The sequence below is a fragment of the Oculina patagonica genome, chromosome 14 (assembly GCF_052425735.1).
Source record: "Oculina patagonica isolate OP01 chromosome 14, crgOcupat, whole genome shotgun sequence".
NCBI classification, from domain to species: domain Eukaryota; kingdom Metazoa; phylum Cnidaria; class Anthozoa; order Scleractinia; family Oculinidae; genus Oculina; species Oculina patagonica.
This window is the reverse complement of record NC_135771.1, coordinates 8,863,519-8,881,470: the sequence shown is the minus strand read 5'-3', so window position 1 is coordinate 8,881,470 and position 17,952 is coordinate 8,863,519. Positions and strand designations below refer to the sequence as shown.

The 17,952-nt window shown below is 36.9% G+C and overlaps 1 protein-coding gene across 1 annotated transcript in view; it reads left to right on the top strand.

The window, feature by feature from the left end:
- LOC144639157 (uncharacterized) overlaps positions 1-17,952 on the top strand; it is a 68,690-nt gene that overhangs the window by 19,488 nt on the left and 31,250 nt on the right. The window contains exons 5-20 of the mRNA XM_078498412.1: positions 6,070-6,240; positions 6,480-6,650; positions 9,928-10,098; positions 12,057-12,116; positions 12,206-12,265; positions 12,383-12,433; positions 12,548-12,607; positions 12,727-12,786; positions 12,904-12,963; positions 13,079-13,141; positions 13,261-13,320; positions 13,436-13,495; positions 13,585-13,644; positions 14,399-14,458; positions 14,547-14,606; positions 15,001-15,060. Of these exons, the coding sequence (XP_078354538.1) occupies positions 6,070-6,240; positions 6,480-6,650; positions 9,928-10,098; positions 12,057-12,116; positions 12,206-12,265; positions 12,383-12,433; positions 12,548-12,607; positions 12,727-12,786; positions 12,904-12,963; positions 13,079-13,141; positions 13,261-13,320; positions 13,436-13,495; positions 13,585-13,644; positions 14,399-14,458; positions 14,547-14,606; positions 15,001-15,060 (1,287 nt within the window). The remainder of the gene's footprint in view (positions 1-6,069; positions 6,241-6,479; positions 6,651-9,927; positions 10,099-12,056; positions 12,117-12,205; positions 12,266-12,382; positions 12,434-12,547; positions 12,608-12,726; positions 12,787-12,903; positions 12,964-13,078; positions 13,142-13,260; positions 13,321-13,435; positions 13,496-13,584; positions 13,645-14,398; positions 14,459-14,546; positions 14,607-15,000; positions 15,061-17,952) is intronic.

Genomic DNA, 17,952 nt, shown 5'->3' with positions numbered 1-17,952 from the left:
GTACTATGAGAGTTTGTATGGATGTACTAAGAAGGCTTGTATGGATTTGAAATAAAGTTGAGAAAAATATCCCTTTTTACCGGTGAAAAGTTATAATGAAACTTTAAACCTTACCTGGTGTCACGTTTTTGTATTTCTAGTGCTTTAGAAAGTCGTACGCGCGATTTTCGTCAGACGGTTAAGACGAAAATCGCGCGTACGACTTTCTAAAGCACTAGAAATACAAAAACGTGACACCAGGTAAGGTTTAAAGTTTCATTATAACTTTTCACCGGTAAAAAGGGATATTTTTCTCAACTTTATTTCAAATCCATACAAGCCTTCTTAGTACATCCATACAAACTCTCATAGTACGCTTTGGTTACCTGTGCTTTAATAAAAGCAGTTGAAAGAGCCTCACAATTAAGTAAAACAATTTGCATTTGCTATCACGTACGTTTCAATTCACGCTCAGACATAAATGTTTGCAAACTTGCATCGTAAAAACGAGAACAAACCTGTATTGGGAGTAAATATAATTGTTCGTTTAACAAGCTGGCTGCGAACAGAAACAAATGAACATGATTCAAACTTCTCTGAATGCAAACCACCCTCGTGGATGTTTTTGGATAATTTTGCTGACGCATTAAGCCACCCCTCCTTGTAATCAATCTGTCACATTTGTAGCTATAAACCAATAAACACAAAACGGTTTCTTAGCAGAACATCCAAACCTTTGAGGGTCATTGGAAGGGCGAGATCAATAGCTATCTCAGAAGGCCAATAAACTTCGGGAGATTGTCGAGATTGAATCAAGGTTAGTTAGTGCATGATGACACTTGCCCATGCCAAAAAAAGTTGATTTATTTAGCTTTCTGTTTTTTGCCACTTTCAAAGTTGATGAATTAGGAAACATAGGTTTTGATAAACAAGGGTGTGATCGGGGAGAGCGCGAAGGGTGATTTACAAATCTACGAGAAATGAACGCATACTTGATCATTGAAATGGCAGGAAACTTTAAAACGATATAAAATGATATTTTAGTTGGACTTGGCGCATTTTAATTTGCCAAGTGTTTAGTTGAATGATTGGATGCTAAACAGAGCGAGGCAAAACCTTTTAAATCTACATAAATGACAAGTGCGCAATGAAAGTCATGGTTCATGGCCTGGAGGGTATATGACAGTATGGGCGACGAAAAGTATTTTGTGAATCGGAGGGAATTTACTGGTGAAAATTCGTCCGTTGTATACTGTTTTTTATAGAGTTTGATTTAGCCATCCGGTCGTTAAAGTTTACAAGACCTCCTGGTAACTAAGAAATATCACATTATATCCCTGATAGTTTTTCATAGGAAGTTCAAGGAATTTCTTTGCTCAAATTTTCCTCATATTTCCAACATACTTACCGAACTGAAATTGAAAAATAGTCATGAGCAAAATATGAATTTATCACGCTTTCCGAAATGTACTCTTCTCTACATTACAGACAAGAATCAATTAAATGCAATTTAATAGAGGTACTTACTTCAAACTTAAAAGTTCATCATCACTACAGCGGAACGTAAACAAGGCTCTCATGTAAAGTCACGATATATTTTTAAAGCGTTCTGATAGCAAAGAAAGATGCTGAAACGTCGATCTTATAGTTTAAAACTTTGGACACCAAATAAACCTTGTAAACAAGTTTAATTTTGACTGGGATAAATGTACGAAAAATTGGACTTAGATATTCACAGATAAGTTGAGGTCTTGACACACATCAGTGGTGTCGAAGTGGTCGGTTAAGGGCCCATTACAGTATCTCGTTGCCAAGCTACGCGGTTGCCACGCAAGTGCAATTTTATTTCCGGTTTTCTCGCATTCGTGATTCAGCTTAGCGGCAAAATTTTACGCGAGTTTAGTTCCCTTTCGGTTAGAATCATATTTCAATGACGGAAATTTGTTCTGCAGTAAAAGCAAACTGGGTAAATTGAAATAAAAAAAGTTTGTCATACTAAATGATTGCAAAACATATACGAAGCCTGAAGCAAGTATCCGAAACCGCCGAAATATTTTAAAAGTAGTGCCGATGCATTAGAAAACATGTGAATGTGCGGCGCTGCCGTATTTTCATCAGTTTCCCCTTCAGCTCACTGAAGAAATCTGTGAAAGCTACTGGCAAAAATTAAAGCACTGTCACTAGAACTAAACGAAGCTCAGAAAAAAAAACAGCGATTCATTTCGTTCGCGAAACGAAGGTAAGATAATTTTTATGCAGTTCAACCGCAGAAATATAGGAATGAACCCGATTTATCTGCCGTAAATTGCTTGCAGAAACTGCTGATTATGATCCGTACAGCAGTCTAACCACATGACAAATTCAGTAAGGTACAAAACTGCGAAAACTAAACTATATAAAACACCTGTATAAAAACATTTCAGCTTACAAACGTTAACTATTTATTCAACCGAACAAAGAATTGTAGCCTCCTTGACAAAACATAATTACGCCGTTTACGGTAATTCGCAAATTACAAGCCGACAATAAAGAAACTCACACTAAACTCTTTTAATACTTACGAACGCCTTTGTTTACATTTGTCTTAGCCTCTACAGTTAGTTGAGCGACAGTAAACGTTGTTAAAGCTGTCCGAATACAAGCAAGAAGTTAAGTTTGCCGGGTCGAAAAATTATAGTTTTTGAAGCGTACGTGAGCGGGGGGAAAGCCAACTTAGTGCAGCAATGTCAATTACGATGATTTCAACCAATCAGTCACCATATAATTTTACTTCCGGTACGAACGAAAATGCGAGTTTTTCTCAGAAGGAAAAAAACGTACCTTCTGTTTTTTGCAGTAAATCGAAAGAAAATACATTTTTCTTTAAACGTAAGCATGCGTTTTTGGAAAATCAAAACAACATTAAAGTTGTGTTCAAAAACGTGGTCAAAAGAACACATTTTCTTTACTTATTGTTCAAGTTTTTGTGCTAACGGAAAACGCATGCTTACATTTTTTAAGATAAACGTACTGATTGACATAATACTACAAACTATGAATGAGACCGTAAGTTTCTTGCGTAAAACTCAGTTTTTTGTTCTGGGTCACGTGACATTAGACGTGCACCGATGACGTCATCAGCTGACTTGCAGTCGCACTCTAAAACTCCTGTCTAAATTTGGTTAAATAAAAGCAAAGATATATCAAGTTACAGCCAATTGAAATCTCCCTAGCAACGGCCCCAAAAGATACTGTAATGGGCCCTTAAAGTAATGTCCCATGCGCTAAACTGCTCACCCATGGACAGACGTATACAAAAGAAAAACAACCATTAACAAAAGCAGTTGAAAGAGCCTCACAATTAACTAAAACAATCTGCATTTGCTATCACGTACGTTTCAATTCACGCTCAGTCATAAATGTTTTCAAACTTGCATCGTAAAAACGAGAACAAACCTGTATTGGGAGTAAATATAATTGTTCGTTTAACAAGCTGGCTGCGAACAGAAACAAATGAACATGATTCAAACTTCTCTGAATGCAAATCACCCTCGTGGATGTTTTTGGATAATTTTGCTGACGCATTAAGCCACCCCTCCTTGTAATCAATCTGTCACATTTGTAGCTATAAACCAATAAACACAAAACGGTTTCTTAGCAGAACATCCAAACCTTTGAGGGTCATTGGAAGGGCGAGATCCATGGCTATCTCAGAAGGCCAATAAACTTCGGGAGATTGTCGAGATTGAATCAAGGTTAGTTAGTGCATGATGACACTTGCCCATGCTAAAAAAAGTTGATTTATTTAGCTTTCTGTTTTTGCCACTTTCAAAGTTGATAAATTAGGAAACATAGGTTTTGACTAGCATGGGTGTGATCGTGGAGAGCGCGAAGGGTGATTTACAAATCTACGAGAAATGAACGCATTCTTATCATTGAAATGGCAGGAATTTCAATGTAACAATATATCTAAGTAACTCTTGTACCTGTAAACAGAATTGAAGAATTTTTACGTTTCTTTGTTGCTGCTTCGGTTTTCCTCATTTTGCTAAGATACTTGACATGCTAGATCGATACTTCGAACAAAAAACCAGGTTCGTCGCGCTTTCCGAAAATAGTCATCTAAAAAAAGTGAAAAATAGGAAAATTGATGTTGCGCAAATTTTCTGTAACAAGATTTTTTCCAGTTTCATTTCAGACCGTGACAAAAAGAAGCAAAAGATGATCCACGCATATTCCATTGTGCTAATTTGCCTGTGCATAACTCAGAGAGAGGTGCAGTATTGCGTATTATCATTATATCAGGACTAATAATCAATTATGATATATCACGTTTTTTTCTATATGTTTCTTCTAAAGTATAGTGCTATTATCATGATATATCTTTGGTGATATAAGGGGTTGATTTTTTGATATTCCACAATGGGGTTTTCTCTGATTATAAAGATATGTTATCATGATATTATCAGAATACTTAAATAAGTAACTATTTCTCTTTTCCCTGTGATACAGTGATTTATCATGATATTATCAGAATATATAATTAAGTGGTTTTTCTTCTCCTCCCAGTGATAGAGTGATAAATCATGATATTATCAGAATATTTAATTAAGTAGTATTTCTTCTACTCCCAGTGATATAGTGATAAATCATGATATTATCAGAATATTTAATTAAGTAGTATTTCTTCTTCTCCCAGTGATAGAGTGATAAATCATGATATTATCAGAATATTTAATTAAGTAGTATTTCTTCTACTCCCAGTGTTATAGTGATAAATCATGATATTATCAGAATATTTAATTAAGTAGTATTTCTTCTCCTCCCAGTGATAGAGTGATAAATCATGATATTATCAGAATATTTAATTAAGTAGTATTTCTTCTTCTCCCAGTGATAGAGTGATAAATCATGATATTATCAGAATATTTAATTAAGAGAGGGCCAAGTTTTGGCTCGGTCAACAGGGACAACTTTCTCATCTAAACGCTCGGCAAAAGATAGCTCGGGGGAGAGGGTAACCCTCATACCAGGGACAACTCTCCTCCATATAAACAGGCCCTAAGGAACACCTGGGAAAGAATACAAGTAGCCTGTGAACAGTTTTTCCGAAAGTAAAATAAAGCAAATAAACACGAACATATATAAAACATCATACTTTCAATTGTTCCATATTGCATTCTGCACTTACCAAATCATCGAGATTTTTACCTCTTTGTCACTATATATATCTATGCAAATTTTATTTCTTAACTTAGCTTGATAATGACCGAAAAGCGGTCGAAACGTCGCGCAATTCTACCGTTGATTTTTATTGTTAAATGTAATGATCAGATACATTTATTCATATTGGTTTTTACAGAACTTGATTGACGGCGCTGTACCTCTTGATCAGTTTGACAGTAATGGTGAGTACAGTATTGAGAAAAAGGAATGCACCCGAAATTCGGCGAAATTCGCGCTTTTCGGGGCTTTTCGAGGAAACTTCGCTTGAAGCGACATTTCGCGCTGTTTGGTCGTATTTTCTAGCCTTCTACGCGCGTTTCTCCCCCACGAACGTTCGTGGGGGAGAAACGCGTGACGAGCCCTAAGCGTAGAAGGCTACGTATTTTCGTGACGTCTATTGTTTGCAACCACGCAAAATTTCGCTGTGTGCGGTAATTTATCGCGAATTATCGCGCACTTTCGCGAATTATCACACACTTTCACGCAATAATTCTCTTGATCCTAAACTTTCGTGTATGTAGGAAACAGGCAACCTAGCAACGTCCTCCTCAGGTCTTCTGCGTTGACCTTCGCGTGACTCGGCGTGACTGATCGGCGTGACTCTGACCCTTTTTGTCACCAGTTTTACTCGTCCGAAATCCAAAATGGCGAACCAAGTGCTGCTTCTGCTGCACTGCTTTGCTCTGGTCCAGGAAAAACATAAATTTTGTCGGGAATTTTAATATTTTTCTGGGATCCAGGATTGCCGTACATTTGAGCTCCATTTTCATGATGGTAATACTTTAGAATATAGGGATGATAAACTCGAATTATTAATGTAGTTTAGTTTCTTTTAATATGCTTGAAGCAAATACGAAATCAATATATTTTATATTTTACCGTCAGAGTGCAGTGTGAAGACAGTCGATGGACAGTCGCCTGACGAGTGCTGCAAGTTTCCTTTTCTGTATAAAGGAACAAATCGAACCTCATGTGTGAAAGGCATTACGACTAACAGAACGTGGTGTGGAGTGACTTATAACTATGACCAAGAAAAGCAGTGGGGATGGTGCCCAGGTAACATGTACCTTATATCTTGATTCCATTTTTGCCAAATTTTCCAACCCAAAAAAATCCCGGAATCGAAAATTTCATTAATTAGCTCATAACTGACCAGAAAATGTCAAAAACATCCAAAAAATATGCTTTTTTTCAAAAATGTCTGGGAGTCAATGGGTTAATCACAAGTTAGTTTAGTTTCTTTTAATATGCTTGAAGCAAATACGAAATCAATATATTTTATATTTTACCGTCAGAGTGCAGTGTGAAGACAGTCGATGGACAGTCGCCTGACGAGTGCTGCAAGTTTCCTTTTCTGTATAAAGGAACAAATCGAACCTCATGTGTGAAAGGCATTACGACTAACAGAACGTGGTGTGGAGTGACTTATAACTATGACCAAGAAAAGCAGTGGGGATGGTGCCCAGGTAACATGTACCTTATATTTAGGTAACATGTACCTTATACTTAGGTTCATATCTAGAGAGGTTATCTTTCACAAAGGTTTTGCAGAAAGATCGATTCCAGGCAAAGCTAAAAAGAAAATACTTGAGAACTTGTGTCCCATTTGCGCTTTCCTCCTTGGTAAAGATCTGTCATCTTGTAGATGACAGATCTTGGTGCTGCAAGTTTCCTTTTCTGTATAAAGGAACAAATCGAACCTCATGTGTGAAAGCTGTTGTAGATGACAGAACGTGGTGTGGAGTGACTTATTTTGTGGGGACAACAAGCCACGGCAGTGTTGATTGAAATATTTTTTTCAGTTAAAATTTAAGTCATAATTAATATCATAATATATAATTGCTTGATCAGTTTATTTTGCTACAGTACATATATTTTTCTTTGTTCGTGAGCGGGCGGTATTCTACAAATTCTGCGATCTGATTGGTTCCGGGAGCGGGCGGTATTCTCCAATCCGGCCCTCGACAGCGGGCGGTATCCGTTGCGAGATGAATCGTCGAGTATACTTTCCGCGCGAAATCATTTTGCAGCGTTGTATGAACGAACACATGAAAGATTTGCTCAGCAAAATCGAAATAGCCGCTCACCACCTGTTGTAAATGCGAAAAGACAGAACAGAAGTGGAATTAAGGGCCTCGAAGTTCTTCTAAAGGCGAGTGTTGATTTTGATTATCGACAAATTAAGTTCTAGTTGATAGTTTGTTAAGTTTGTGGTTGTTTGTGCATTTTGCAATCATTTGCACGCCATTTTAATACGATAAGCTGCGCCGGTTTTAAACTTCAATTTTGAGTAAAAACTGTCTTTTTTCGGCCACTTCTTGCCAAAACAAAACACTAGTTGCCGTCATTCAAGAAAATGAGATTCGTTAATTAAAAACAGCCAAAATAATTCTGACAATATTGTGCCGTACGTCCAAGCTTCGCATTTCATTTAGTTTCACTTTCGCACTGTTTATCACAAAATAATTATGCTGGGAATTAACGTAGAGCTTGTTAATTCGTTAAATACAAGTGTGTATAGCTATACCGAAACTGTCTTTCCGTCAGATAGTTTTTTTTTTCGGGAAATTCTCAAACTTAGCATCCTGCGAACAGAGTTCTTTATCAAAACATTCATCGGGAAGCCGGAATCGGCGTTTAGTTTTGTCAATGATAATGCTTTGGCTCGATTTATTTCAAAACCACTTAAAGATAGCACCGTTTAACGTATGTTAGTATTTAAACGGTAGATATAGGCATATTTTTGTCCCCTAAATTTTTTTATCTGTTCGGATTTCCTAGCTGAAAGTCTAGTGATCCAAAAGTCATAGGTATCAAAACTTACTTTTTCGAAAAAATTCCAGACAGAGAAAGGCTCCCGAAAATTCTAGGTGACCTTTTTAGAGTAAAAATCCTTTAAAAATGAACAATTATACCATTTTTTAGATATTCGAAAATCCTAGGAAAGGAAGGCAAGCAAAAAATTTACAATGAATGTTCCGAAAGTTCTAGATCTCAAATCGTCTTCCGAGCAGACATTTTAACGAAATATTCCGTTGGGTGCCCCTGATTTATGATATATTTACTACTTCAATTTCTTTGATTGAATCTCTTCAGTGTTAATTTAATATGCTGAACCTTTCTGTAAATACGGTTCATTTAATTTATTTCGAACTAAATAACAAACAGCATTTTACACTCTTGCTAACCCGTCGATCGACTCAACATTGAAATTAAATGGCGCGCGTATACAAACAAAGATTTTGTGACACAATCTTTCCAGGTTTCTTTTAAAAACAAATAAAGTGGGAAAAAAAATAAAAACGTTATTCACCAGCCTAGGTCGGTCCGTATTGGGAAAAATTGTGCCCTCGGTCTTGGAACCGCCCTCGGCCTGCGGCCTCGGGCGGTATCCAAGACCTCGGGCACAGTTTTTCCCAATACGGACCTCCCGGCTGGTGAATAACCTATATTTATTTTAATTTATTTTATGTTGCGATTCCCTTTTTCCCCTCAATTATCTGCCCAGAGCTCAAATTTTAATCTCTTGCTGCTAGCTAGCTTGACGTTATTTTTTTTCCATATAAGCATTAACCCATTGGCTCCTGTGCCGGCCTTGAAACTGGCTGTGACGAATGTTGCCCTTTCTTTCACTTGTGACATCACCATCTTTAATCAAAAAAGGCATCATTTATACTTAATCTCTGTGGGAGGAAAAGGCCAAGGGGGGGTACTCCGGCTTGTAAATGACGGGGATGATCGAATGGAGGCAAAACTCAGGACCCAAAAAAATCCCTAAGTCTTCCGACATTACCCAAAAAAATCCCTGGACCAAAAATAACCCCCCAAAAAATCCCTTGTCAAATTACCCCTAAATTGCCAGGAGGGGCAATAACATAACACAAAGAATGCTTGTTTTGTATATTCATGATACCATTAATACGCCAATTCCGTGCCAAGGCACTTTAGTTCATTTTTAATGCCCAAAAAAAATCCCCTATCTAAATCAAGTCACCCAAAAAAATACTTGCCAAATTTTCCAACCCAAAAAAATCCCGGAATCGAAAATTTCAAACCCAAAAAAATCCTTCGATCAACCCCGTCATTAACAAGCCGGAGTACCCCCCCCCCCCCCCCCTGGGGGAAAAGGTCTTTCAAATGATGCCCAAATAAGAGTGATTGGATCAATAATATTGAGCTTAAAATACCCACAAAAATGCTTAGAAATTTGAGTGAAAAACTCGTAGGAGAATTTGCCTCAACTACCCTTGGCTCCTTGATGGCAAATATTTCCTGTTCAGATTTCGCTTTTTCTCAGAAATTCTTGAACTGCAAGTAAGCCCAGTGGAAGGCCAACAACTGCAGCGAAAAGATAAGAAAAGAAGAAAACCGAAAAGCGAGAAAAACGAAAAACGAAAAGACTAAAAATGGTAGGGCATTTTCAAAGCCAAATATCTCCAAACTTTGCCTTCTACGCATGCCCGAGCAAAAATGTCATTAAACACGATGCTAGTGAAAAGAAAGACATGCCTTCATGTTGCAAGTGACGTTTTAAGCAGGTTGGAGATTAATTAGCTCATAACTGACCAGAAAATGTCAAAAACATCCAAAAAATATGCTTTTTTCAAAAATGTCTGGGAGTCAATGGGTTAATCACAAATTGTGCTGTGTATGCCAATTATAATGTAGTTTAGTTTCTTCAGTTTATTGCAGGACATGTTTGAAGCAAATACGAAATCAATATATTTTATATTTTACCGTCAGAGTGCAGTGTAAAGACAGTCGATGGACAGTCGCCTGACGAGTGCTGCAAGTTTCCTTTTCTGTATAAAGGAACAAATCGAACCTCATGTGTGAAAGGCATTACGACTAACAGAACGTGGTGTGGAGTGACTTATAACTATGACCAAGAAAAGCAGTGGGGATGGTGCCCAGGTAAAATGTACCTTATATCTTGATTCCATTTGAGGTTCCAATCTAGAGAGGTTATCTTTCACAAAGGTTTTGCAGAAAGATCGATTCCAGGCAAAGCTAAGAAGAAAATACTTGGAAACTTGTGTCCCATTTGCGCTTTCCCTCTTGGTAACTGTCTTGTCTTGTAGATACTGTATTTAAGCAATAGACCGCACTTTCTAGGGCTTTACTGGCTTTACTAGAGTTATATTTATATAGATTTTCTATTTATTCATAGCATAATCACAATTTTGTACATATACGCACTTTTTATCTTTTTAACTGTCTTTTATTTGTAATTTTAAAACCTTTTTTCGACGTTTTTGCTTGTTTACAAGCTAAAATGGTAGAATAGGGGTTATGTGGCCACGATTTGGAACCACATATTTGTAAACTCTCAAGGGACTTTTTTAATTTCTCAAGGGACTGTTTTAATTTCTCAAGGGATTACTTTCCGCTGTGGGTGATCACTTGCGATCTTGTGGAAAAAACGTGACTTGTCACATTTACAAACGTTATATAACAATTTAAAAAGTGACATGTCAGCTCTCTTATCTCAACGCACGTGTGTCTGAAAGGCGATCTATAAAAAGCGTCGCACAAACAATGGATTGCGTAACTAAAACACGAATAAATAATCACTAGCACTTACATCGTTTAAAAATTACAAACGTCAAAAATAAACCATACCAAAAAACTCGCTCTTTTCAAAGATATTATTGAAGTTAAAACAAATGCAAGAGATGGGGGCTTCTTTTAGCTTTTAGAGACCTCGCGTTGAGCCGTTGACAGCAATGTTGCATGAATCGGCTTTACAACATGCGATCGTATCTACGCAGTTCGAGTGGAATTTCAGTCAAAGACAGCAAAATTCTTTCGTATTTCATCTTCAAATATAATTCGAAAGCATTCACTGTATATATGGCTTTTGTTTAATCCTGGGTCTTGATATCCGACCCTCGCAGAGCCTAGACAAAACGCAGCTTGAGTGTCACGATTTGTTTACGCCGCAATTATATGCGCAATGTTTTCTCCGACAGTAGTCGGAAATATCCGTATTTTTTTTCGTGCTTTTTCGTGGAGCAATCGTAACGATACGGCCTTGAACACATTGAACAGCGGTCTACCTATAACAATTCAAATATGGCGTCGCAAAAACAAAGCGTCGAACGCATATTTTGCTGTTTCATTTGCTAATTTCGCTGCCGTAATCGACTGCCTCGAAAGGTCCTTGCAATTTTAAAGTATAGAATTGTCAGATCTCGGTGAAATTTGCACTGTTTATTTGTGTAATGTTAAGGAATATGTGTATAAATACCCGGCGCGGACGAGCCATTTTTGACAAAATTATACGGCTGCATGCATTTCCTCCGCGAAGATAGGAAATTGTTAAACTAAACTACAAAGAAACTGTAATGATAAGTTCGAAGAACAATGCACAGGATAAACCTTCGACTCATACTTCATGCAAAAACGTCGATATCTCGAAGAGACTTTGATTATTTCACGAGAGCGTTTTAACGAGCTAATAAAAAAAAATGCTTGAACTGAAAGATGTTTGCATTCTTCCATGATATGTTCGAACAACAATGCCCATGATAAACCTTCTACTCATACTTACTTCATGCAAAAAAAGTCGATATCTCGAAGAGATCTTTGATGACACATACGTGGCTGTCATCTACTATCTAAACCACCATTTGGGAGGGTTAGGGGTCGAAGAGAGATTCTTTTCTTCTACATGTTCCATGACGAGATTGGCCAAATGGCGCTCACTGGGGATCCCATCGGACAACCGAAAATTTGTTGGAAATGGTTGCCTTGGAATTTTTTTTGAAACTCGATCAAATTTATTTGTGAAACGCATTGTTAAAAACAACGATAAATAATTCGATGTTCATATTCTTTCTGATCGTGGAACATTATCCTTTTATTTTTAGATAATCAGCCAATAACTACTTCTCCAGGAGAGACAACCACCGCTCCTCCAACAACTTCAGGTAAACTGATACTCGTCCAAATTTGTTAGTGAAACGTCTTGTAAAGGAGAACTTTCTGATCGTGCAACATGATTTTTTTTATTTTTTAGATACAACTACTACAACTACTCCTCCAGGAGAGACAACCACCGCTCCTCCAACAACTTCAGGTAAACTGATGTTCGATTTAATGTATTAGTGAAACGCCTTGTTAAGGAGAACAATAAATAATTCTTTTTTCATGTTCTTTCTTAATTATCGTGCAACATTAATTTTTCATTTTTTAGATACAACTACTCCTCCAGTAGGAACAACCACCGCTCGTCCAATAACTTCAGGTAAACTGATACTCGATCAAATTTATTAGTGAAAACATCTTGTAAAGGAGAACAATAAATAACTCATTGTTTATATTCTTTCTAATCATGCAACATTATCCTTTCATTTTTTAGATACAACTACTGCAACTATTCCTCCAGGAGAGACAACCACCGCTCCTCCAACAACTTCAGGTAAACTGATACTTGATCAAATTTATTAGTGAAACGTCTTGTTATAAGGAGAACGATAAATAATTCTTTTTTCATGTTCTTTCTTAATTATCGTGCAACATTATTTTTTCATTTTTTAGATACAACTACTACAACTACTCCTCCAGTAGGGACAACCACCGCTCCTCCAACAACTTCAGGTAAACTGATACTCGATTAAATGTATTAGTGGAACGTCTTGTTAAGGAGAACAATAAATAATTCTTTTTTCATGTTCTTTCTTAATTATCGTGCAACATTATTTTTTCATTTTTTAGATACAACTACTACAACTACTCCTCCAGTAGGGACAACCACCGCACCTCCAACAACTTCAGGTAAACTGATACTCGATCAAATTTATTAGTGAAACGTATTGTTAAATGAAAGAACAATAAATAATTCGATGTTCATATTCTTTCTGATCGTGGAACATTATCCTTTCATTTTTAGATACCGCTCAGCCAACAACTACTCCTCCAGGAGAGACAACCACCGCTCCTCCAACAACTTCAGGTAAACTGATACTTGATCAAATTTATTAGTGAAACGTCTTGTTATAAGGAGAACGATAAATAATTCTTTTTTCATGTTCTTTCTTAATTATCGTGCAACATTATTTTTTCATTTTTTAGATACAACTACTACAACTACTCCTCCAGTAGGGACAACCACCGCTCCTCCAACAACTTCAGGTAAACTGATACTCGATCAAATTTATTAGTAAAACGTATTGTTAAATGAAAGAACAATAAATAATTCGATGTTCATATTCTTTCTGATCGTGGAACATTATCCTTTCATTTTTAGATACTCAGCCAACAACTACTCCTCCAGGAGAGACAACCACCACTCCTCCACCAACTTCAGGTAAACTGATACTCGACCAAGTTTATTAGTGAAACGTCTTGTAAAGGAGAACTTTCTGATCGTGCAACATGATTTTTTTTATTTTTTAGATACAACTACTGCAACTATTCCTCCAGGAGAGACAACCACCGCTCCTCCAACAACTTCAGGTAAACTGATACTCGATTAAATGTATTAGTGAAACGTCTTGTAAAGGAGAACTTTCTGATCGTGCAACATGATATTTTTATTTTTTAGATACAATTACTACCACTACTACTGTTGCCTTCTTCACCAAGATAAATGCAAAATGCAAATGCCAACAAAGCATTTTTATCCAATGTTGCAATGGCCTTTGCGTGTTCTTTCATACGTGTTTTAAGCGCACGTGATGTCTGACCAACATAAACACAGTCACAATCGTTACACTTGATCTTATATACAATTCCTCTGGTAGCCTCTTTCACGATCCTGTCTTTTGGGTTTTCCAGTATGTTCGAGATGGTACGTTTAGGTTTATGGGCGAACTTGATGTTGAAGCCACGAAGAAGCCACGAAGAAGCCACGAAGACCGCACTTTCTAGGGCTTTACTGGCTTTACTAGAGTTATATTTATATAGATTTTCTATTTATTCATAGCATAATCACAATTTTGTACATATACGCACTTTTTATTTTTAATTTTAAAACCTTTTTATTTCACGAGAGCGTTTTAACGAGCTACGGCTCCTAAGCTCTTTGTGGCTAAATAAATTATGTCTATGTCTATGTCTAATAAAACCACGCGGGATGTTGGGAGAACACGAGTAAAGCTTGTAAATCACTTGCCTAACGGCTCGTGATTTACAAGCTTTTCTTTTATTAGTGAAACGTCTTGTAAAGGAGAACTATCTGATCGTGCAACATGATTTTTTTATTTTTTAGATACAACTACTGCAACTATTCCTCCAGAAGAGACAACCACCGCTCCTCCAACAACTTCAGGTAAACTGATACTCGATTAAATGTATTAGTGAAACGTCTTGTAAAGGAGAACTTTCTGATCGTGCAACATGATATTTTTATTTTTTAGATACAATTACTACCACTACTCCTCCAAGAGAGACAACCACCGCTCCTCCAGCTACTTCAGGTAAACAAACTTAAAATACAGGGCTGATCGAACAGCTAAGGACTGATGTTATAAACTTATTTTGGCCCAATATTTTGGTTGAACAAAACCAACCTTCATCAGGGGCATACAATGCTAAGTGAGTATGGAAACAAACGGTAACAAAATTTAAATAAACTAAGATAAAAACCGATACGTGGTATACTGCTGATCCTGATCTACACCAAGATCCGGCTACAATTTGCTCCTGTTTGTCAGAGTGGTCCTTGCATAGTTACAGAAGTCACTGGTACTTCAGGTAAACTGATGCTCGATTAAATGTATTAGTGAAACGCCTTGTTGAGGAGAACAATAAATAATTCTTTTTTCATGTGCTTTCTTAATTATCGTGCAACATTATTTTTTCATTTTTTAGATACAACTACTACAACTACTCCTCCAGTAGGGACAACCACCGCACCTCCAACAACTTCAGGTAAACTGATACTCGATCAAAAAAAAATTGTAAAAAACGAATTAAAAAGTTGACACTGGCTAAAAATATGGTTTTTGGACGTTTCGGCCACTACTGTTGCCTTCTTCACCAAGATAAATGCAAAATGCAAATGCCAACAAAGCATTTTTATCCAATGTTGCAATGGACTTTGCGTGTTCTTTCATACGTGTTTTAAGCGCACGTGATGTCTGACCAACATAAACACAGTCACAATCGTTACACTTGATCTTATATACAATTCCTCTGGTAGCCTCTTTCTCGATCCTGTCTTTTGGGTTTTGGGTTGAAGCCACGAAGAAGCCACGAAGAAGCCACGAAGACCGCACTTTCTAGGGCTTTACTGGCTTTACTAGAGTTATATTTATATAGATTTTCTATTTATTCATAGCATAATCACAATTTTGTACATATACGCACTTTTTATTTTTAATTTTAAAACCTTTTTATTTCACGAGAGCGTTTTAACGAGCTACGGCTCCTAAGCTCTTTGTGGCTAAATAAATTATGTCTATGTCTATGTCTAATAAAACCACGCGGGATGTTGGGAGAACACGAGTAAAGCTTGTAAATCACTTGCCTAACGGCTCGTGATTTACAAGCTTTTCGAGTGTTCTCCCAACATCCCAAGTGATTTTATTACGCCAGTAAGGCCCTAGAAACTGCGGTTTATTGCTTTTATTAAATTACTATAGAAAACGTCCTTAAAAGAAATAAAAATCTATTTTAGTTTTCGTGATCAAATGTCTTATTCTCAACAAGTTCATCGGATGACGCGGTAAACTAATCACAGCGGCTGAAAGAATAAAACTCAGATGCAGCTCCACACACAAAATTCACTGATTGACATGACAAAAACGTTTAAAAGTTCTTTTAAAGCCATAAAAGTCAAAAGAAAAGAAAGGAAAAAGGCAAACTCTCACGGTACATAATGTATTCAACGATTTTAAAGTTCTTTGAGGTGGAAATCTAGCAAATTGTGACCGGAGTCATTCATCGCGAAAGTTAAAGACTGCACGAAAACTTTGCACGTTTACAAACTTCACAGACGGACGAAGGTTTTGAGAATAAAGGTCGAATCCACAAACTCTGCTTTGAAATTTGATATGAATTTATTTATTCCATATTCTTTTGTTTTCGCCAAATAACAGACTTGGGAGAAAACACTGAAAGCACATAAAACTAAAATTATAATTCAAGCATGTACAAATTGCAGGGACTCAGCTTAAGTTTCTGCCATCAAAATAATTCAAGTAAGCTTTCATCGCAACCAATTTGTTGCAGTATTAATTCCTTTCAAATAACATTTCCGAGTAAAATATGTTGAACGGAACGATATTCATGTTTTTAATATATTTCCAGTTCGGCGAAAGCGGACCGTTTTATTGTGTTCCTTCTCATATGTTTGTCTCCACGTTCTCGTTTTTTTCTCTGGTTCCTTCGCTGCAACTGTGGTGGAAGAGAAAATTTATTTTTGTGATCCAACCTCAGTAAATTTTCACAATGAGAATCATATGCTCCGTTTTAACAATCAGATAGACCAAAAGAAAACATTGAACTAATTAAAAGTTAATTCTTCGTCCTTATGCCAAATCGAGCGTAGTGCGGCCATGTCGCTACAATAGTACATTAGGTTTTTTGACCAATCAGAGCGTGCGTAGTATCTGAGTTATTTTATAATTTCTTATACAGTGGAACCTCAATTCAATGAACCTCTATATAACAAAATCCTCCGTATAATTAACAATTATTCCATGAGTCCGCGTTGGATACGAGGTGGTAAATAGCCAACGAGGCGCGAAGCGCCGAGTTGGCTATAACGACTCGTATCCAACAAGGGCGAATGGAATAATTGTTTTATTAAATTCTTCTCAAGTTAAAATCGAATGGACATTTCATTTTGATGTAAACGAAGTGATAGTATGAGGAGGCGCGAAAATTTCTGGCGCGGTGTTCACTTCTTGAGTTGAATGAAACATACGAGGAAAGCGAGCCAGAGTTTTCTTCCCAAGATTTTCCTCGAACAATCCCCTCTAAAGTCGTCTAAATATCATGGAAATTGTGACAACAGTTGAGATTTACGAGAAGATCCGAAGCAAAGCCTTTTCTGGAAACTACAAGTCTTGTGCAAGTCGAACGAAGCAAGTGTTTACATTGTACTTCTTTACGGCTCCACGGCTGTCATCAAGACTGCTTTATTATTTGAAGCGAAATTGAGCTCAAAGTGGAACAGGTTTATTAAAGTATGAAAGGACAAAACCAAGATTGAAAGGTGACAAACTTTACTGAAGTGCTGAGCCTAGTTTTATGACGTACACTGAATGAAACTGTGTCAGTTTGCCGTTCTTTCGTAAATTATTTGCTGCTTTTCTACTTTATTCACTCGCTCTTGCTGTGCGTTCAGTTTAAAAGTATTATTAATTACACTTTTCACATCTATCCTTTTGTTTTGCATAGTTTAATTTACTATGGCATTTTTTTGGTTTTTGTAGGCACCGCTAATTATTTCTTGTTCTTAGAGCTCGCCAAATTTGCTGTTCAAAACCATTTTTTTGATGGAACTGTCGCTTCCCGCAGAAAAATTTTAGTTTGGCAACAGTAACGCAATCATTTTCCAAATAAGGTCAAACTAAGGTATACGAGCTGACAACCGGGATTGAGTGAACCAATCAGAATGCTAGAAATGCAATATCCGTGGCTGAAAATTTAATAACAAACAATATTCTTTGCCTTAGTACCATAATGATTCGATTTAGCGCCCGGGGCGCTTATTTACTTTTGGCAACTCAAGGGAGGGCGCTTGTTCGAGACAGGGCGCTTATTCGGGATAGGGCGTTTATTTCATTTTTGAGAAACAACTAAATGTTCAAAACA